The sequence below is a fragment of the Apus apus genome, chromosome 4 (assembly GCF_020740795.1).
Source record: "Apus apus isolate bApuApu2 chromosome 4, bApuApu2.pri.cur, whole genome shotgun sequence".
Lineage (NCBI taxonomy): Eukaryota > Metazoa > Chordata > Aves > Apodiformes > Apodidae > Apus > Apus apus.
Genome location: NC_067285.1, coordinates 39,631,691 through 39,653,969, shown reverse-complemented (window position 1 = coordinate 39,653,969; position 22,279 = coordinate 39,631,691). Strand labels below are relative to the sequence as shown.

The 22,279-nt window shown below is 42.7% G+C and overlaps 1 protein-coding gene across 1 annotated transcript in view; it reads right to left on the bottom strand.

Moving 5' to 3' along the window:
- ANTXR2 (ANTXR cell adhesion molecule 2) overlaps positions 1-22,279 on the bottom strand; it is a 117,221-nt gene that overhangs the window by 69,350 nt on the left and 25,592 nt on the right. The window contains exons 8-10 of the mRNA XM_051619199.1: positions 17,722-17,782; positions 16,049-16,144; positions 8,633-8,702 (exon numbers count right to left, since the gene is read on the bottom strand). Coding sequence (XP_051475159.1) covers positions 8,633-8,702; positions 16,049-16,144; positions 17,722-17,782 — 227 coding nt within the window. The remainder of the gene's footprint in view (positions 1-8,632; positions 8,703-16,048; positions 16,145-17,721; positions 17,783-22,279) is intronic.

The following is a 22,279-nucleotide window of genomic DNA, read 5'->3' as shown; positions in this document are numbered from 1 at the left end:
GCTACTCACTTTATGCCACAAGGAAACCCAATTAAGTTACAATTTTTCTCGATATTCCTTAAGGCAGACAAATGAAAGCTCTACTCAACAAACTTAAGGAAGCTTGTCTGAATGAGCAGGTCATCTTATATATTCATCTATGTGCTCTGGAAATCACATGGGTTTGTGTATTTGTGTGCAGCTCATGTGGGAGATACACCTGGTGTGACTTGTGAAAAGCATCACACACATATGTGTTGAGTTGTATTTTGCAATAGCACATTCAGAAGCTCTTAGCCTATCTCCTTAGTATTTTCTTTCCATCTGGTAAAAGGAATGCAAGAAGAGAAAGGCTAATTTTAACTTACAATTGTTACTAAGTTACTAAATAACACAGCATTGGAAGGTCACAATGTAGGATGAGCACAGCAGTGATTTTCAGCTCTTAAATGTGCACGTTCTAGGCAGTGTGACTGTTGGATGGAAACTCTGTGAGAGGCTTTCCAGTGGCTGCACGGTCTGTGATGCCAACACTGAGCTTAACAAAATGTGAGAAGTGGTGCTAGGAGAGGTCTAAATATTCGTTTATCGCCTGCTTGGTTTTTTAGTGCCTTGCAGCCTTGGAAGGAAGTACAACTTGTGTAATCTTAACAATACGTTAATGACACTTTTTGTGTGGGAATGCAAATCTGCTTCTCATTCACGCCCAGCCCCCACCCGCACGCATTTCCAGAGACACTCATATGCCTCCTTTGAGAGAACTAATGATACTGTATCAGCTCACTTTCTATTTAGATATTTATTTCATATTTGCCTGAAGAATCGGGCCAATGTTTTTGAAAGCACATTTAACTATACCATATGCCTACTTAAATCATCCCTATCAAACAAGTTGTAGGATGATGCTCTGGTTCATTCTGTTCTGTTTTCCCTTCCTTCACAATGTGTTTATGTATATTTATCCAATTTGTTCTGTTCCTCTTGCCAAATTGCAGGTTTGAGATCTCAACTATGCAGGGGCAGCTGTGCTATTGTTGATGCCTTACAAAACAAAGGTCACAGACTGAGCCTGTATCACTAGAACTAATGACAGCTGCATGTTAACCATTATGGTATAGGCACAGAATGATAAGGGTTCACAGACCCTCAGAAGTAGGAATAAATCTTACCTTGCCCTTTGGTAAGCAAGAACTCAAGTCTCAGTTTTAAGAAGGAATTTTTGTGCAAATTAGCCTCTTGCAAAATGTCCTGCTCTTTAACTGATTCACATAATTCCTCCCTCTGTCTGAAAAACAAATGTAACTTTAAACAGCCCCAGCACAAAAAAGCCAAAATTTGAAAAACAAAATGACAGATGAGTTGGAAGGAAAGATTCCTTCTGCATGTATCTAATGCATGTAATCTTATCTTTTCCCACTTTTGAGATTGACAAGAGTTAGCAGCTGTTCCAGCCTAGGAAGCTATTGTCCACATTAAGAAGCAGGCTACCAGAAGATGACACTTCCTTCAAAAGAAGGTTGTTTCCAAACCTAGCCCAGCAACTCCAAGTAATGAAACAGAAGGCAGGCCTGTTTCAAATGCCCTTTGTTTGGTAAAGGAGATCAATCTGTGAGGCTTGTGAATTCAAAACTATTTGCCCCTTGGGTGGCCTGACATACTATTCCTTCTTCTTGTGCTGCATTTCAGACCAGAAGCCAGGGGTCCAAAGTTACTTAAAAGGGTGTTTCTTAGAGCTACATGTAGCTTTTGAAATACCAAAGAGGAGGGAATGTAATAGCTGGAGCAGACTTAAGAGATGAGGCACATGTCCATAGGCACAGCTCTGAGACTACACAGCTGGCTGTCTAAGGCTGCTTCACCAGTGTGGTGTTAATTATTTAAAAGAGAGCACTGGGGAAACTACCATCACATCTGTCACCTACATGCAGGCAGAACTCTCACTCATTGCAGGACCAGATGTGTTTATTTGAAATGTACTAACTAGCTACTTAATGGGTTAGAGTTATTAGCCAGAAGTTAATTAGGCAAACATACTGAACATCAGTCACCTTACAAAGCATGACTTAAACACTGCTTTTACTTCTTCAGAGCCATTACCAGCCACAAGAAAAAGGAAGGGAAAAAGTAAAGATCCCGTAAGGGAGCTGCAGTAAACAGTAGATTTATGAAATCTGATCACTGTGTACTAATGAAAACTGCAGTGTTCCAGGTAATTGCCTTAACTATATGCCTCTTAATACTGTAAGTATACTAGCACATGGGAGGAAGCAGGGAAGCTTGTTTAAGGACCTACAGGTGCTAGACAAGAAAAGAGAATTAACAGAGGAAAAGTTCTGGGGTTTTTAGTATAGACAAGTCAACCCTGAAAAAGGATGGCTTCACTGCTTCTACATCTATTGTGCATACCCCTGAAGATGCAGGCACTTGCACAGCATTCTGCCTGCATCATGAACTCAAAAATGGCCAATGTAACATCTTCTTGTTCTCCAAGAGATGAAATTCAAAGTAATTTTTAAGGCTGTGACTCCCAAGCTCATGTCACAAGAAGCAGTGGATGGAGTGAAGGCATAATATGCTCTGTCTTTGGGCTAGTCAGGGCAGGGAGGGAATAGTTAGGATCCTTTGTTAGAAGCCTGCCATGACAACCATTTTGTAGAACACCTTTCAGCTGCTCTTGAATGAGAGCAGCTGTCTAGAAACCAAGTGAGGTAATTTGCAGGATAGACCCCACAATCCATTCATCTTCACTGTGTCTGTTTGTTTTCATGTGTCTGTGCTCTTCCTCTTAAATCTGGTGCCAGACAAAAATGACACTTCAAAACCAGAAAGCAAGACTGTTGTACAGTAGGACAAAAAAACCCAAAGTAAACATCTTTCACTCAAAGAAGCTAGACTTCAATACAAAGGACATGCTGATGCTTTGTACTGAGAGATTGTTTCCAGAGGAGGCAGAAAGTGAGGACAGAAGTACCAGTGCCAGCTTGGCTGTGAATTCCTTGGCTTTCAGCTAGCTTTAGTTTTCACCTGTATGGCTGCTCTAAAGAATGTTCAAGGTCCCTAAAGCTGTGAGCAGGAACTGCTTGGTGCATCCTGTGAACTGCAATGAATACGTTTTAAGTAGATTCCCACAATATTATTTTACTTTCCATTCTTTTTGCATTAATTTGTGAGGAACCCATAGGAAGCAATGCCTTGGACTCAAGTCTACTCCTCCAACTGCACAGAGCTACAAGCTCTTCCAGGAGACAGAACCCTGGCTTCCCTTAAGCCCCTATTGAGAGATGCTCTCAAAGCCATGTTTAACTTGAAGCTTGTGGTTAATTCTCATTGTCCTCAGCCCTGCATGTTATCCACAGCAAAAAGCAGAGAGGCTAATTCTGCCCTGCATCTGTATTTCAGAGATAAGATCATACTACCAAAACTCTGGCCAGACAGAAAAGTCTTGGCTGTCTTCAGGCTGTCAGAGGCTTTTTAATATGGTAGAGAAAAGAAATTGAGCTCGTTTTAGCACTAGCTCAAACAAAATTAGAGGATAGGTAATGCAAACTGTCAAACATTTACAGCCAGATAGCATTGCTAAACATGACAGGACTTAATTCCTGCTGTGGAAAAAAAACCCCACAACAATTCCAAAAGTGAAACAGAACCCCCAAATTTTTTTTATATAGAGAGAAGTTGAGAACTACTTAAGAGGAAGACACATGGATGCAATAGGTGGTTACAGTAGGTCTGAAATAGGTTACTTAAAGGCTGAAGGGGCTACATAAAATAAGGACATAGTTACTTCTTCCCTCATCTTTTTATTCCAAAGGGCTAAGGAACAATACCTTAGTTGTAAAGACAGGACCAAAAGGAAATCAGCCATAATCCAGAAACAAAACAAAAATTTAGATCCAAGGACCTGAGAAGTGACTGTGCAGAAAGCACACAATGCTGTTTCTGCTTCAGAATTCCCTTTGAGCTGTCATCCCATTCACAAATGAGTGCAAAACAAGCAAAGCAGCTGTTGTCAACAGGAAGGACAAAGACTTGAATGACACAGGCTCCTCCTGTGAGAAATGTGGTTCACAGCCAAATAAGAGCAGGTCTCGAGGTAGCTTTTGCAGCCCAGAAGCATGAAGCAATGTGATTAGGCCTAGGGATGATTTCCCACTCTGTTGTCTTTATAGGACAGGAGTTGTTACTTCTTAAAATTGTAAGAGTTTGAGCTATTTATTCTTTAATTACATTAAGATGCTCATATGATTTGCTCAGTAAGGTTGTTTTCCTTCAGTGACTCCTTACTGGAATGGCTGGATAGGAACTGGATTCAAAGTCACCACTAAACTTGTGCCATTGCCAACAGCTCTCACTGCTAGCAATAAATTAAAAAAATCTGATGATATTTAACAGATTTCATGTATTGTGTGCTTTGTTTCAAGTGACCTGCACACTGAAGACTAAACTTAAGTCAGCTACTTTAAAACTGGTGGAAATGAAGACTTTGGGAATACAAGCATAGTCATTTTCCTTCCTACTACACAAAAATAATTCCTATTTAATCTTTGCTCTTTAAGTGCCACCAGCTGTTCATGTTGGACAGGATGTAGGAAGGGATATATACAAGCTGAAGCCATCATTATTCGAATGGAGGGCAAATAAGGTCATTAAAAACCAGTAGTGCAGACTGTTACCATCTCTGCATGAGGTCTGATCATGAATTCACAGTCATTGCAAACAAGGCTTCACTTGCACTCAGGTTTGTTTGGATTTGTCCTTTTTGGCTTTGCTGCTACTTAAGCTTACAAGACCAAGGAGACAGATGCTGCCCACTTCTGTCCTAGGGCACCTGAAATCTGGCATCCATCTCAACCTGATGCTTGCCCTTCTGCTGGGGTTTTGAAACACAATCACTTTTTTGTGCACGTGCTCAGGTAGACTTAGTCAATGTGTTTCAAGTTGAGAGGCTTATGTATCTTGTTGGACCCTGGGGTAAATGCTCATTTTATTTTACAAGCTAATCTCAGAGCAAACACTGCATGAACTCAAGTGCAGGATGCATGAAGGTGGAAGCTGGCCAGCAACACTGCATTAAAAAATAAAGTTATGTAGTTCTCTGAACTATTTTAAGAACAATGATAATTTCTCAACATGTTGGTTCATTTTGAATAATTCAGTGCCAAGCCTAGACCTAACCTTCCTTGCTTTGCTTTTGCACAAGATCAGATTGGGTTTTTTCAGTAGGCACCAGCAAATCCAAAATCTCTTCCTGTAATACCCCCAATGAGAAACCAGAGTTTGACCAAACTGAGAAAGTATAGTAGGCGTGTAAATATTTCAATAAAATATTGTAGTTCAAACTTTTGTCAGCCATTCATCAAATAAATAAATTGGTAAATGCTCAGGAAGTAAGAGGAATGTATGTTCTTCTGCAAGTCTCAACTGAAGGCAGAGGGAATTTTAGCAGTGGCTTAGAACAACAGAAGCCATCTGTTTCTGAAGTCAGGCCTACAGACTACAGAGTTTCTGAATGTGTACTCCAAGAACTCACAGCAAAGTGAAGAGAACAAAAGCAAAGGTAGTGCAAGAACCTAGACATAAAATATATACCAGTTTTTCCTGTATTGGTCTTCCAGAAAGACACTGGCTGTTTTCTTTCCAAAGCACAATGACTACAGAAACATCTAAAGCAACAGAGAAGTCAAACCTCTGATTCTGTTTGGTTCCCTTGAGCTGTAGCAGGACAGAAAATTCAAGCCTGAGCTAAGAAGGGGAACTGATTTTCTCAAACATTCTGCAAGAATAGGTCTCAAATGGTCAATGCAGTAGAATGAGTCCTGTTTAGTAAACAGATGAGTTGTAATGTTACACTTGCCCTTGCAGTATGGAAGTGATCTCTCCAAGCACACAGCTTGGGTTTGACTCCTCCTCTTCATGCAGAGTGTACATGGTACTTTTCCTTCCTGAAGTATTTCAATACTTTCTAACACTTTTTATCATGCATAGGTTGCTGTTGGAGAAATCACAAGTAATTCTCATCTGTTAGCTAATCAGGGGTCTTCCAAAATGAGCTGGTTTCATAAGCAGACTGTGTAATTTTGGACTTTTGAAGTAGCATGACAGGAAGGTACTTTAAATGGCACACACAGCACAGTCATGTTGTCTCATAACCTGAGGAAACCACAGCCATCTGCTACATGGAACTGTGGAAAAAACAGGCTTTGAAAAGAATGCTTGGTTAAATCTACAGCTGGCCTTCTGGAGGTTCCTCACTAAATGCAGCCAGCAGCTGGAAAGAAAGTAGACAAATTCTGGCTTGAGACCAGGAGTTTACCAACCCAATATCTTGGGTACTTTGGCATTTTGTCTACTCCACATGGTTTCTATATTACTGCATGCAAACACTGCAAATTCATCAGTCACCAAGAAGTGTCTCCATTTAGAACAATATAATGAACTTAAGTGTGGGTACTGTTTACCCAGAAACAAAGCTGCAGCTTTAAAAGTCACAAAGCTTACTTTGCTTGTGTTGCTCATAATTCCACTAAAAAGAGCAGACTGGTTGTTGCTACATGAGCAACTAATATTAGCTCTAACTAACATGAGGAATTACTGGGAGTTATCCAGCAATAGTCTGAGCTGTGCCAAGGGAAAGTCAAGAGTTCAAGTATGTACATATCTTCCATAGCTGTCAGTCTTCTGCATAATGAACTGTTTATCTCTGGGCCAGAGCTGTAATTACTTCAATATCAGGTTATGGAAGTGTATTTCACATAGTAACTTTGGGGGGGGGACACGACGACGACAAAACCCTTTCCTGTGAGCCTCTACAACTTCTTGTGTATTGTTCATGCATTCTTGCTTGCAAACACTACTGAGAAGCAATGTGCCATAACTAGGTGCTTGATCTACCCTGCAATTAGAATATGGTGAGCTGTCTCTTTCAGTAATGCTGCACAGGCCAAACAGGCTCTGCCCAGAGTAAGAAAAAAATGCAGCCTGTTCAAATAGCTTCTACTGGGCTTTGATCTTTAGAATTATTCCATGCATTTCACAGGCATGTGGCAGGATAGGCTGTTTGCATACTCTCAGACTAACAGTGTGTGGAAAAGCATTTACAGCTTCAGCTCTTGGGGTGCTTGATACCAGGGGGCTAACTTGCTGCTGTTCTGCTGTGAGGTGATCCCACTGACACACTTGGCATTGAGAGATGGTGTTCTTAACCTGGCTGATGTGTGGTTCTGAGGACAAAGTTGGTTCTCTTACAGCTGCACATGGTGATAATTTGTTTTAGCTAAGAGAGCAGTTTGCTGCAGCTGTTTTGCTGTACAACTGGCACAGAACCACATGCAGCCTAGCTCAGCCTGCACTGTTTAATGTAAAAGCACATAGGTCTAACAAAGTCCTGCTGCATGTAGGACAAGGTTAATGTTTCACACAGCTGCATATAAGGCAACTTGAGTATCAGGAAAGCATAACAGCATGAAACTCATCCCCTCTGTGCTTGATTTTCCCTGATTTGCCATAAACCAGAGCTCGGTCCCTAGAAGGGAGCTTTGGCTCCTGCACAGAGGCTGTGATGCAGACCCTCTGCAGTGACTGACCCCCCTCCACTCTTCCACTTTGGTTAATCACTAGAGGTTTTTTTCTGCTACCACTTTCCAGTTTTTCTCCTCCCGGTTGCCACTTGATGCACAAAACAGAGCTGCATTTGGGGTTTTGCTATTGGTCTTACAGCACAGCAGGGGTGGTTGATTGTTGCTGAACTTGGAAGAGTAACTACTGAAAATCATCTGTGCAATATGCTTAGTTCTTAAACTGCTAACAATTACCAGAGGAAAAAGACAATGCAAAGCTGCACCAAACTGCTGTGCTTCCTACTGGGTTAATATTAACCTCATCTCAAACAACTCCCTGTTAAGATCAACTTGCAAAAGAGGGAGAAAGCCAACAGCCTAAAAGCCTTCCCCCTCCTACAGGGCCAAGATCTGACATGCCGTTTTCTGACTTCTGATTAGCTTAGAGTATCACAAATCTGACCAATGAAGTTGAAGTGATCTTAAAAGCCTAGGGCATGTCTGAATTTGAGAGGAGGAGGGAAGGATTAGTTCTCAAAGGGCCAGCAGTAATGTGCAGCCATGGCTAGTGACACTTAGAATAAGGCTAGAACTGCAGTTTAGCCACTGTGCTGTTATGAGATTGCTGCTGCTGTTAAATTAGTGCCTTGTTTTATCATTACATATTGAGCAGTGGTATGCATCCTGACACATAATTTTAATAATAGCTTGTAAGTGTCAGTGATAATGTAATCTGTTTAACAATGAGCCTAAAGATTATCCAGAAGAGAGCATATTATGCCCTGTTAAAACAGCTAATCTGCATAAAACTTATGACAAGCCAGGCCTTTTCAGTGCTTAATAAACTGCCTGAATATTCATTTTTAAGGCACTGTCCAAGTTGGTTTGGTCACAGATGACTATTTAAAGGCCATTCCAAAGCTGGCAAATACGCCAGGGAAATAACACAAGAATAGGGGAAAAAATATGCAACAACAAACCACCCCCCATAAAAACAACAAAAGACTGCCTCTAGCCAAACTCCCTCATGATTCATGTCAGCAATAGCAAGTCCAATTCTAGCAAAACATAGGATGGCATTTGTTTCAAGTACTTACTGGCCACTTTTGTATAGGATTGGTGCAGGGCAGAGCAAAAAATCAGATTCCACTGTTTTTGGTTTTTCATCTGAAAAGACAAATCACACAAGCTTAATGCACTGAGCTGCTTAAATAAGAAGCTGATGTTTTAAGATGCTCTGAAGTCCCTCCCTGTCTCACAGTGCACTGGTTTCTCAGTAGTCTGGAACTTGCAAGCAAGGCCGGCCCAAGTCAGGGAATAAAGCTGCTGCTTTTTTAAAGCACCTTGATGCTTTGTTTTACTCAAGTCAGCTCATGCTCTTCCAGAGAGACAATTTCCTAGAATTAAGACCATTTTTGCAAAGAATGAGAATGCTATTAGGGGGTTCCTAATATGTGGAGGATTAAGGTTTGTTTCTAATTAGCCCCAACCCCATATACTGCATTCAAAGACTACCTTATTAGTTGTAATTAGTATCTATTTCTCTGGTGTTTCTGAAGCTTTTGAGCCTCTTAGCTGTTTGCAAACTCTTAAGCTTATAAATGATCTATCTGCAGAGCATCATGTCCTTTGCTGCACTTGTGAATAGGAGAGCAAGGAGCTCTTTTATGTCATGCATTTGGTAACCTGGGAAAAATTTTGCTCCTGTACACAGAACCATATTCCCAAAGTTCCCCATGGTAGGACTGTTAATTTTTGTACTGGAGTTGCTCCTGGACTATTTCCTGACTTAGAGATAAGAGCAAATAAATGATCTGCCAGATAAACTTGGAGATTACTCTGTCCTGCATTTAGGGAACAGGCAGACATGTAGTTCAGGGGCAGCTGAAGGAGGAGCTGTTAGCATAAATGAGCTTTTCTTAAGTGCTATAATCTGCAGTGACTGCTTGGCCTAGATTTGGGGCTAGTTGTAAGGTGGGGAAGAGGGGATTAGCACATTGCCATATGCTTTTGTCTTAATGGTATGTTTCAGAGATTATTTTTCTATCCCACAGCTACATTTGGCAGGTTTCCTTTCTAGCATTTGGTAATGGTTCTTTATAAATGCAAAAAGAGAAAGATGCCAAATTAATCTTCTAAAAGAAGAACTGACAAAATAAGGGTTTGGTCTGAGGCTGGTCCCAAGGCAGAGCCTAGGCTATCAGTAAGGGGAACTCCAACAGTACAGTACTTTGCCATGCCACTACCCTCTGCTGTGCCCTCAGCTGGCTAGGGTTCTGCTGGGAGACCACTGCTTTTTCCTGGAGGAGAATGCAATGAGGTGGAGACACTTATCCTGGCTTCTCCTTCTACTGCTCAAAGAGCCCTTCCTGCCTTTTTCTCTAGCTTAGCTCAGACAAAACTGCTTGGGGCTCCACACGGGGCTGTAGAGAATGAGCTTGCATTTCAGGGGAAGGGTCAAGTTCAATTTCCCCATGTCCTTCCTGTACTACTCCCTAAACATTTGCTGTTGTCTGCTGCTGAAGACAAGACCCTAGGCGAGTTGTAGCAGGCCTCTGGCAAAACCCCATCCAGCAGATAGTGGTTTCATGCTGCAATGTATAATAAATACATCACAATGCCATTCCTCTCCCTTTGTGTGCTTCAGGGCACTCTTTCCTGAAGCCAAGGGGAAAAAAAAAAGCAGCCCAGAGATCTATTAGAAAATTCTCACATCAGTTGTGAGCAAGTATTTCAGGGCTTCAGCCTGTCCAAGTATAGTTATTCTACCACAGCAAAGCAGCTGTATTTGTGCTGTAAAAGACTGCACAATCAGAGAAGCAGAGAAATCAGAGTCAGAAAGTATTTCAAAAGGCAACACACTTTACACATTCTTCAGTGACACTCATCCAAGCTGTTAAAAGGCTTTCTAGGTAACCTATTCCAGGCCTGGGAAATGTTTACAGTGAGAACCATTCTCCTAATACCTCACCTAATTCTGCTGTAGAATTTGAAGCCTGTTGCCTCTTGTTCTCTTCTCAGCAGATTTGGAGAGCCTAGCTTATTATTTTTAGCCCTGCAGCAGCCATAAGTAACAATTACTTTGGCCATTCCTCCTTTCCTGTAGAGGTAACAAACTGAACTTTTCTGTCCTTCCTTACAGCTGGTGCTCTGGACTTCTGCCCATTCTTGCAGCTTTCTCTGGACACTCCCCACTGCAGATTCATGCCCCACTTGTAGCACGGAGCACACCACAATCCAAGTTCCCAGGGGCTATTGTTGGCAGCACAGCCCTGAATTCAACCAGCACCACAACCTACCAATCCTGGGAGCCAGTGACACAGCTTGTGTGCAATGTGAGCAAATAAATGATCTGCTCAGGCAGGTGGTTGAACTGAGGGAGGAGGCAGAAAGGTTAAGAAGCATCAGAGAATGTGAAAGTGAAATAGATTGGTGGAGCCACACCCTGAGGCAAGGGCAGAAGGAAGAAGTTCTTGAACAAGTGATGGATGCTCTCCTATCATCAGACAGATTGAGGGAACTCACAGGACAGAGAGGAATGGAGGGAGGTCCCTCCTTGGAGAGGCAAGTGAGAACCCTCACAGCCACCCTACCCTCCCAGTTGCCCTTGAAAAATAGGTATGAGGCTTTGGAACTTCAGGGCCAGGCAAATGAAGATGGAGAGGTAGATCTACCTAGTGAGTCACCAAGGGCTTGTCACTCACCCCCACGCCTTAGGACTTCTTCAACTAAGAAGAAAATGAGAGTAACTGTGGTGGGTGACTCTTCTGAGGGGAACAGAAGGGCCCATTTGTTGACCAGACCCATCCCACAGGGAAGTCTGCTGCCTCCCTGGGGCTCAGATCAGAGGTGTTAAAAGGAAACTCTCTGATCTGGTGCAGCCCTCTGACTACTACCCACTGCTGGTTTTGCAGGTTGGCAGTGATGAAATTGTTACAAGGAGTCCAAGGGCAATGAAGAGAGACTTCAGGGCCCTGGCACAGCTGGTTAGGGTGTCTGGAGCACAAGTAGTGTTTGCCTCCATACCTGCTGCAAGAAAGGATGAAGAGATGAACAGGAGGAGTCTGCAGATCAATGCATGGCTACGTGACTGGTGCCATAGGCTTTGGGTTTTTCAGTCATGGGCTCCTATATGAGACACTTGGCCTGCTGGTGGCAGGTGGGATGCACCTGTCCCAGAGGGGGAAAAGGCTTTTGGAGCAGGAGTTAGCAGAGCTCATTGACAGGGCTTTAAACTAGATATGAAGGGGGAAGGGGAGATAACTGGGCCTGTTAGGGACAAGCCTGAGAGAAACATGCCAGGGCTTGAAGGATGGTGGACTAGGGAGGATTCTTACTCTGTTGTTTCATCTGAGAGAAAGGACAGATGTTTAGAAATCATGGAAGCACTTGAGAAAGGTCTGGTAGGAAATGGAGCCCACAGTGGAAAAAAGGTATTGGAATCATTAGCTCATCTGAAGTGCATCTGTACCAGTGCACACAGGATGAGCAACAAACAGGGGGAGCTTGAAGCCACGATACAGCAGGGAAACTGTGACATAGTGGCTTTCACAGGAACATGGTGGGATGCATCACACAACTGGAGTGCTACAAGCTCTTCAGGAGGGATAGAAAGGCAAGGAGAGGGGATGGAGTGGCCCTGTGTGTTAGAGAATGCTATGAGAGCTTGGAAATCAAGAATAGTCATGGTGAGGTTGAGAGGGGGAATACAACCCAGCAGAGAGGGAACATTCCAAGAGATTCCTGGAATGTGTGGAAGATAACTTCCTCACCCAGCTGGTAAGTGAGCTGACGAGGGAGGGTGCCCCTCCTGGACCTGCTTCTGGTGAACAGGGAAGATCTTGTGGGGGAAGTAAAGATTGGAGGCTGTCTAGGGCACAGTGATCATGAGATGATTGGTTTAGATCCTTGGAGAAACAAGGAAAGGGGTCAGTAGAACTGCCACCTTAGACTTCTGGAGGGCAAACTTTGACCTGTTCAGAAGACTGATTGACAAAGTCCCTTGGGAGGCTGCCTTGAAGGATAAAGGTGTCCAGGAAGGCTGGACATACTTCAAGAAAGAAGTTTTAAAGGCACAGGAGCAGGCTGTCCCCTGTCACCATCACAGGGGATGCAGAATGAGGTCATCACAATGAAAGAGGAAGTGGTCAGAGACCTATGACACCACTTAGACACGCACATGGGTGGGACACGACCGGATGGGTTACATCCAGGTGTGCTGAAAGAGTTGGCAGACATGATCCCCAAGCCACTTTCCATCATTTACCTGAAGTCCTGGCTAAGTGAGGAGGTCCCAAGGGACTGGAGGGTGGCAAATTAACACCCATCTGTAAGAAAGGCAGAAAGGAGGATCTGGGATACTACAGACCTGTCAGTCTGACCTCGGTACCAGGGAAGGTCATGGAGCAGATCATCTTGAGTGTCATTAGAAGACATATAGAGGACAACCAGGGGATCAGGCCCTGTCAGCATGGGTTTATGAAAGGCAGGTCCTGCCTGACAAACTGATCTCCTTTTATAACCTGATGAACCAACTATTGGACAAGGGAAAGGCTGTGGATATTGTCTATCTGGACCTCCAAAAAGCATTTGACACTGTTCCCTGTAGAACTCATAAAAAACTGGCTGCTCGTGGCCTGGATGAGCAAACGATCTGTTGGATCAAGCACTGGCTGGACAGTCAGGCCCAAAGAGTGGTGGTCAATGGAGACAAATCCAGCTGGGACCAGTCACAAGTGGTGTTCCTCAGAGCTCAGTGTTGGGATGTTTCTGTTAAACATCTTTATTGATGATCTTGAGAAGGACATAGAGTGTAATATCAGTAAGTTTGCAGATGACACCAAGCTGGGTAGGAGTGTTGATCTGCATCAGGATAGGGAGGCTCTACAGAGAGACCTGGATAGATTGGATCATTGGACTAATGTCAATGGTCTGGGCTTCAGCCAGGCCAAGTGCTGGGCCCTGCACTTGGGCCACAGCAACCCCAGGCAATGTTCCAGGCTTGGGGAAGTGTGGCTGGAAAGTGTCTGGCAGGAAAGGACCTGGGGGTTCTCATTGACAAGTGGCTGAATATGAGCCAGCAGTGTGCCCAGGTGGCCAAGAAAGTCAGTGGCATCCTGGCCTGTATCAAGAATAGTGTGACCAGCAGCAGCAGAGAGGTGATTGTCCCCCTGTGCTCAGCACTGGTGAGGCCACACCTGAGTGTTGTGTCCAGTTTTGGGCACCTCAATTCAAGAGAGGTCTCGAGGTGCTGGAGTGAGGACAGAGGAGGGCAATGAAGCTGGTGAAGGGCCTGGAGAATCAATCTGATGAAGAACCCTTGAAGGAGCTGGGAATGTGTAGTCTGAGGAAGAGGAGGCTGAGGGGAGACCTCATCAGTCTCCACAACTGCCTGAAAGGTCATTGTAGAGAGGTTGGTGCTGGTCTCTTCTCACAGGTCATTAGCCACAGAACAAGAGGGAATGGCTTCAAGCTGCAACAGGGCAGGTTTAGACTGGACAGTAGGAAAAATCTTTTCACAGCAAGAGTGGTTAGACACTGGAATAGGCTGCCCAGGGAGGTGGTGGAGTCACCATCCCTGGATGTGTCGCAGGGTCGTTTGGATGTGGTGTTGGTGGATCTGGTTTAGGGGAGAACTTGGCAGAGCAGGGATGATGGCTGGACTCAGTGATCCCGAGGGGCTTTTCCAACCTGAACAGTTCTATCATTCTAAGTGCCATAAGCCTATTGGTGTGTGCTGCTGGCATTGCTGCTAAATAATGCCTGGACTTCTAGATGCAGTCACCAGCAGGACAGAGGAGGTTTAAATTTGTGATGATTATGGAAATGGCTAAATCCCTCCTTAACTCCCATATTCTGTAGGTCCTTATCTCCACCAGTACCTTAATGCACTCCATCTGAAGATCTGGAATGGACAGAATGCCACTACAAACATAACCATACTGATGCAAGCCTCAAGCACCCATGTGAAGAAGGTACGTGCTAGTGTTTTAATTTCCCAAATGGACAGACTAGGGTGTAGACAAGTGAAGCAGGCGCAGAACTGAGGAGTCTTGATGACTTGCAAGCCAGCTGCTTAATTTGAAATTTTAGTTCCAGTATCTTCAGGTCATGTTACTGAAGTCTCTATTTACCTTAGTGTGAAATTCATTTTATTCACCTGGAACTGAACTAGTCTGTTTCCCCACTTCTCCAAGTAAGAAATGGACACCATGAAAATACACAACTGCAGCAATAATTTTGCACTGTCAAAATTCTACCTCTATAAAGCTAATTTATGCAACAAGTGTAAATAAGGAAGCCATAGCTTAACTTAGGAACAAAGGTGACAGTTTTAATTGAAACTGAAATGTATACAAGCATAATTTATTTACACAGGTTGCCTTTTTCCAGAACTACTGTGCTTTTTTTGTTCTTCTTCCAAATTACTTTAGACATTTAACATGCAGGAGAGATTGGCAGCCCCATTCAAGCATATATGATATCCAGAGAAAGGAAGAAAATGTACTGGAAACACTGGTTCAATTGGGTAGGAATTTAAGACAAGCTAATAGAAAAATCAGACAGTAGGTAGGGAAAAAATGAGTTGGGTTTTTTCTACAGGTCCATTCTTGGTCATATTCCAGTCTGGCTTGCTTCTAAGGGATACTGCTTAGAGCAAGAAGTTGGATGTACTTATACTAGCTATCCATTTTTGTTTCTGGGTGTAAAAAAAGGCAGAGGTTTTCACTAATAGCATTTTTTTCTCAGGTCATTTGTCTCGTGCCAGTGCAGGGAATTGTGTAGCACAAGCAGACTAATCCCAATTCTGGCATGATTTTTTATCTGCCCTGCTGCAAGTTAAGACACTAAGAAAGAGAAGAACTAGTATTTTGCAGAAAATTAGCTGATGAACCATGTCAAAACACAGGGACAAAATAGTACCAGCTGCTCTGACTTGGCCTTATTCTATGCTGTAACAGAAGCTCCAGGAAGAGGATTCCCAGTCGGAGGGACACCCACAGCTTGCCATGCCCCTGACACAAACAGCACCATGGCTCTACCTCTGGAAAAGCAGACAGCATGGGCAGAGATGTACCAAGACACCAAGGTAAGAGCAGCTTGGAAACCAGTGCTTTTGGAATCATGGTGAGAGCCTATGTCTTGGCTTGGGTCTTCTTACAAGAAGGGGCACTTGGTCAGGACACTCTGTGGTCAAGTGTTTTTCATTGGCAAACATCTGCTGAACTGAGTACCAGGAACCAGACAGTCATGGCCATGCTAATGCACACAGCCAGCTGGGCTGCCAAACACCAGTCACAGGTTACAGCTAATGGCAATCAATACCAAATTCAATCCACAGAGCAAGATGTGAAATAACTTGTGTCCTCTTACTAATAATCCTCAGAGTTTTCTTATTTTCCTCCTCTTAAGTATTTTTCTATTTTTATTTTAATTAAATGAGGTAACAAGAAGCAAAATAAATTGCTTATTAAGAAATATAAATGCAGATCACCTCAAACTTGAATACTTACAAATTGTAGTTCCATTCACTTGATAGGTACAAGTAACACCATCAGTTTTCCCACCAAGGGTTAAGCCACTTCCTCTAAGAACAACTTGAAACTCCTCTGGAGAGAAAAGCAAAAACCCAGTATCAGCAATCTTTAGTACATTGCAAGAAGTGAAAGGAAAATTTCAATATAACCTGCAATAAAATGAGGCACAACCTAGTAATGCTACAAATTTACTCAGATCTCCTTTTTACTGGAACCCTGGTACTGCATTCTCCATTTAGTTCACTGTAGGAAAAATAAAGATTTACTCCCAAATCTTTATCACTGAGGCAGCCCTATTAAAATGGAAGTTATTTCTGACTACCAAAAGGATCTGGGGCTCAGTTGCATATTAAGTATTCTCAGTGAATACTTTGATAAATGAGAAATCTGGGAGGATTTCCTCCAAAATCTCCAAACCTGGATCAAGCCCCCTTGGTGTCAGATAAAGAAAACATTTCTCCTTAGTTCTGTTTGTCTGGAAGTTGCATAAGGGCCACACTATTTGTGAACTGTGCAGAGGAGTGAAAACTTGGTTTACCAGGGCCACTGATTTCATTGAGATGATCCATGTTTTTACAAAAATATCAATACAAGGAGATTTTGCAACTGCCTTATTTTGATGGGTCTCAAACCACTTGTTACACAAAAATGCAGTCAAATGCTTCACTGCTTCACAGATCTGAGGCAGGGCACTAGAAATACTGTCATGAATTTATATGAGCATGCATGTGATGGTTTGAGTGGACCTGGCAGATTGGTGACAAATAAAAGAGTACCAAGAGAGAGGGTCTTTAGGACCCTGGGAGGGCTGGAACAGAGAGGGGTCAGTATTCCCTCCCACACTGTATAAAATCCAGGAGAACTGGAAGCTCAGCCTCTTTTTTCCTGCACCTTTCTTCCTTGCTGCTGGTGCTGCTCAGAGGCTCTTCAACTCGCCATGTGCTCTCCAGAATCCAACTGTACTGGATGCTGTGAGGAGCTGTGGACCCCCTCCTGAGGCAGCCTTGCCACAAGGGGCTCTCACCCACCTATTCCTGCCACCATCAAGATCAGTTTTGTGTATATCCGTATATAAGTTGATATATCTGTTTTCACCCTTCGTGTTACTCCCTTTTCTGTGTTAAGAGTAAACTTGTTCCAGTTTCAATTCCCAACCTTGAAGTCTCTCTCCCTTATTCCTTTTACCACCTTCCCTTGGGAGCGTGGATGGGAGGGGTAATAGAGGGCAATTCTGTGCTCCAGTTTGTGGTTTGCCCTGACCACTAAACTGGGACAGTACACTATCAGCATTCCCAGCAGGTAACTGAGTGACCATAGGTAACACAGTAGGTGAGTGTCACAGACTAAATATCATTGCTTTGACTACCAGGGCAAGTGCAGAGCATGACTAATGGGAGAGGGGCAGCTAAATGCATCTCCAACTTTTACATGCATTACCTAAATTATTAAAGGAGGCCCTGGAAGAGCTCCTCAGAAGGAGAAAAAAATTACTCAACAGAGAAGGATCAGATCTTTCTTCAATTCTCTGGAGATTTTTTGAGATAGAGATGTTTTATTCTAGAAATCTGTGGGGTTTTCCTCTGAGTAAAATCAGGAAATCATAGTTCATACAATAATTGAATATTATTTTTAAATTTATAAAAACTTACCTCCCACACAGACACTTGATGGCTCCAAATATAAAATCTCAGTGCATGATTGCTTCAAAACCTATTGCAAAAGAGGAAACTGGTCATCAATAGGTTTCAGAGTCCTATTTCAGTGAGAAACACTCTTTAAAACAAATGCTTGTGCCTAGAAGATACACATGCACAGCTACAGGTTTGATTTGCACAAGTCTGGCTTAGTAGGATGTTGCCTTGAGCATGTAAAACTTCTGCACACCTGCAGTCAAGTCTCCTGAAAGTTCATGAGACCTGGATTGGTTACATGCAGGACAGTCTTCAAAAAATAATGTCTGATTCTGGTCTTTAAATTTCTGTCCAGATTCCTAACATAATTTTCCATGAACCTAAATCCTAACGTTTAAGCCAGAAATTAGTGACAAGAAGCCTGATCCAGAAATCTAACCCAGTCAAAAGCAGTCTTCCAACAATCTGTGGATGAAGCCAACTGCACGTTATTCCAAGTGCTGGCATACTGCCCTCTGTAAAGTAGAGCAAGGTGTTTTTGACTGTGCTGCCTTCTGTCAGATGGATTTTTTTTCACTGCTGTACTGCTCTGATTCTCTAACCAGTCAGGGAATATTCTTTCAGAAGGCTGGGACACACCAATTCTCCTACAGGTGACTTGCAAATAAAAGTAATGGGCTGTAAGAGAAAGGAGGAACTAGACCCCTTTGACCAGCTGGTACTTATAAAGGTCTCAGACACTATCCTCATTTTCAGCCAAGTCACATTTTACCATTTACAAGTACACAGAGTGATCAAGTTATGTATAGTCACTAAAGCAGAGGCATAAATAGCACCCAGGTGTAGATCACTACAGACCATTTTATTTTCCATTTGAAAATGGTGCATCTCAGAAGAAACAGGTCAAGCTTGTGTGACTACAGGTGTTGCTGGAATCTAGTGGTGAGACCATGCTCTCCTCCCACCGCCTGGATCTCAGTCCCACAGCAGGGCCCATCTCTTACTGGTTACTGTTGTCCAGGAAGGAGCTGTGATATCTATTTCGAAAGTGTTAATCCCCCTCTTCTAAGCAGGTAACAGGATTTCTGCTAACTCCAGGGAAATGAGCCTCTTGAAGCTTGTATGTAGAATTAAACACAAGCCACAGCCTAACTTCCTTCTTCCTTCATACACTAATGTGTGATTTTCCCCAATGGTTTTTAATTTTAGTCTCAGAAGATTTTTGCAATGTCATCATAAGCCTTCCCCTGTACTAAGTGATACATTTCTAGTAGGCATTCATATGTAATAGTCTGTGGAATCAAGTTAGGTCCTTGTTTAATCACCTGCATAGTACAAAGTTCTGTGTTTGTCCCCTCTCTACCCCTATTTGCCAAAAATGTGCCTCCTCCTGAGCAGTAAATGTAATGCTCTCTTATTCTTAGCTCCTTTTTCCTTCCTTTAAATACTTTTTTTTTTTTACTCTAGTTGCTGGTGGGTTTTGTTACTTATCCAGACCCAGCAGAAACAATATTTGTCACTGTACATAATCAAAAAGGATGTCAAGCTCCAAGAAAAAGAATAACCAGTTGCACTGAACATTTTCAGCATCACCCGACTCCCTGCAAACTGTTGTGCTCAAATTACCTTTTCAGTGCTTCAAACCCACATTTATAAACATTAAGGAGCACTCAAAAAATTAGAGACCTAGCAGGCACAGACATTTGGATGCAACACAGCACTAGAGATCCTTGGAAAAAACGTAGCCTGGAGTTTGGTGCAAGTTGACTAGTTTATATTAGCTGCAGATTTCATCTCACTTCCAAAAAAGGACTTAGCTTTTTGATTTCTACTTCAGTGCAGAGAAAGGAAGTGTTACTTAGTTGATTTGCAGAAGGAGGGGGGAGGGAATATTCTGTGCAAAATAAAATACAGAAAGAATGCAGCATTTTATTCCTTTACTATAAAAACCTGTCGAGTATTTTCCTCTGAAGATGTATAGTCACATGTATAGTCCAATTTAAGTCAGGGACTAGACTTGCTTTAATACAAAGTACAGATCTAGCAGTTAGCAGTATCAAAGCCCACTGAAGATTTTTTTTTTTTGAGTAGCACAGGGAGAAACTTTCCAACTCTTGTCCCTACATGCCCACTGTCTGATGAGGTAGGGCCACATTATGAACTGGGGAGAGGGGAAGCCTGACAGACACAACCTGTCTTTTCCTGGAAAGTAGTATTTCTGTAATTGCACTGTATCTGATAGTGATTTTTCTAACTCTTTCTAGATGCAATATAAAACAGGAGAAGAACTATTTGGACATGCTTAACTCACTTTGGATTTCAGAATAAACTAGTGGGGGGACAACCACAACTGAGACAAAATGTGATGTAGATTCAATAATCCCAGTTCATGAACAAAAGTGAATTTCAATATAAGGCTCAGGATACACTGACTTCCTGTATGGCAGCATTGAATTCATGTTTATACATAAAGCAGGAAAATATTGGGGGTTAATACTGTTCTTAGAAACAAACAATTGCTTTGACACTAATCTTTTAATAATTCCTGTTCTTCATTTGGCTTGAGAAGGCTGCACTGTTCAGAGATCTGCAGTCTCTTTGCAAGGCTGGTGGCCTAAGACTGTAATTTGCACCCAACAAAACATTCATTACATACATAATGTTTTCTAAGTTTAACTAGTTCTTTTCCATCCTTCAAAAAGCTGCCCAATAGTCTATGCTTTAAAAAATGTCTTGTCCCTGAAAATCCTTCCCTTCAACAACAATCATCAAGAAACCTTAAGAAGCAGAAATAAAAAACTTTGTAAAGGCTCTGCTGGAATCAGGTAGAATCAACCTAAAAGCATATACATAGGTCTTGGCTCAATCTTTTACTTTCTGGGTTCTTCTCATCACTCCCCCTAAGCAACAGTGAAACAACATGCAGAACCAAATTTCCCATGAATTAAGGAAAAATCTGAGTGTTCTTGCAAAGGGTCAAACCCCATTAACTGTACAAAGCACAACCAGTTTGGATGGTCTGGCTCACAAGGCTATAGTAATGCAGTTAGCAATCAACTGAACACCTGAAAATCTTGCCAAGGCAGCAATGGCCTCTTCTTTCACTTGTGGGAGAAGGGAAAAGTACTTTCACATCTTAAAAGGACACACAGAAACTTGTGGCCTTTGTTTACTCTTTCCTGGCTCTAACTCACACTCTTTTCTAGCCAATATTTTTTCCTCTTTCCATGCAAACTGTTTCTTCCAAGCTTGCACAGGGCACTCCAATAAAAAGCTCCTTTCTTCTTGAGGAGAAATCATGTGAAGGAATCTTACCCATTTTCCCTTATGATCCCTGCTCATTGTTTAATATCTCCAGATCAGGGCTGTTCCTGTTTCACCCTTTGGAATATATGGTACCCCTATGGAATGTTCTTTCAGCAACAGCTAATGAGGGATTTTCTGAAGTGCATGTTGATGGCCTAAGTGCCCCTTTTCAAGACGTTGGGGCTGTACTGTGTGGCTTAAAGGGGTGAGCACTGGGCTCATGCACAGTGCCTGGGAGCTCTCATCCATAGCTCCAGCCTAGTATCCTTGTCACTTCTGCAGCCCACCAGGAGGGATATGACCAGTCTCAACAGTAACAGCTTTTAACAGAGCTCAGCTGTGCCTTACAGAAGCACATTAAACCAAAGCATGCATATAATTTCACCTCTCTTCTCCCCCACACCCCCGTCTAAAAATTTAAAATTAACTTAGCTTTTTGCTGTGGAAACCTGTGCTGCAAAGTTATTGAGATAGAAAGGAACTAAAAAGAAAAATCTGCACTATGCTCCCTTTTACCAGTTCAGGATAATCAAAGAGGATCAACTGGCATTGCAAATTAATTATTTAGAAACCCACTGCCCACAAGAAAAGCAGAAATAATTACTATATAAGGCCATCCTTGGATAGGGTAGTTAAACACTGCTGACATAAAATAAATTCAAATAAGACTATAAATTGCCTCAGTTTAACAGCATGCAAGCACAGATTCAGAAAGTTGATGTAATCCATTTCATTTCCAGAGATCCTCACCAAATATAGGGCTCTCTTTTCCCAGCCTTGCAAAGGCTTTCCCTCTAGCCACCTCCCTGAACACTAGCTGTCCAGAATGAAACATTTCCCCCCCGAAAGAAAGTGCAAAAGAGAATCAAAACCTGTTGGCCTGTATCCTGTTGGTTTATAGCTTCAGAAATGGAGAACTGTGGAGGAACTACAGAGTGGTTCCTTCAGGTTTGAGCCCGAACTGTGCTCTGTGGAACTGCTTACACCTGGAACACATCAAGGCTAATCACAGTGGAGAGGGTCCCATCACATGCACAGCTCTGGGCTTGCCATTTTCATGCTCATTGGGAAGCATGTGGGGCTGCTGCAAAAAGCAAAGGCAGAAGAGCTCTGTTCTTCAAGGTAGTCACTCTCCTGTACTTTAAGAAAATGAGACATGAAATTCAGGCCTGGCACATCCACTTTTTCTACCACAACACAACAGACTGCTGAGGAAGCCCTATTCTGTAGCTCCTCTATACACAGCACTTGTTACCTCCCTGCCACACTG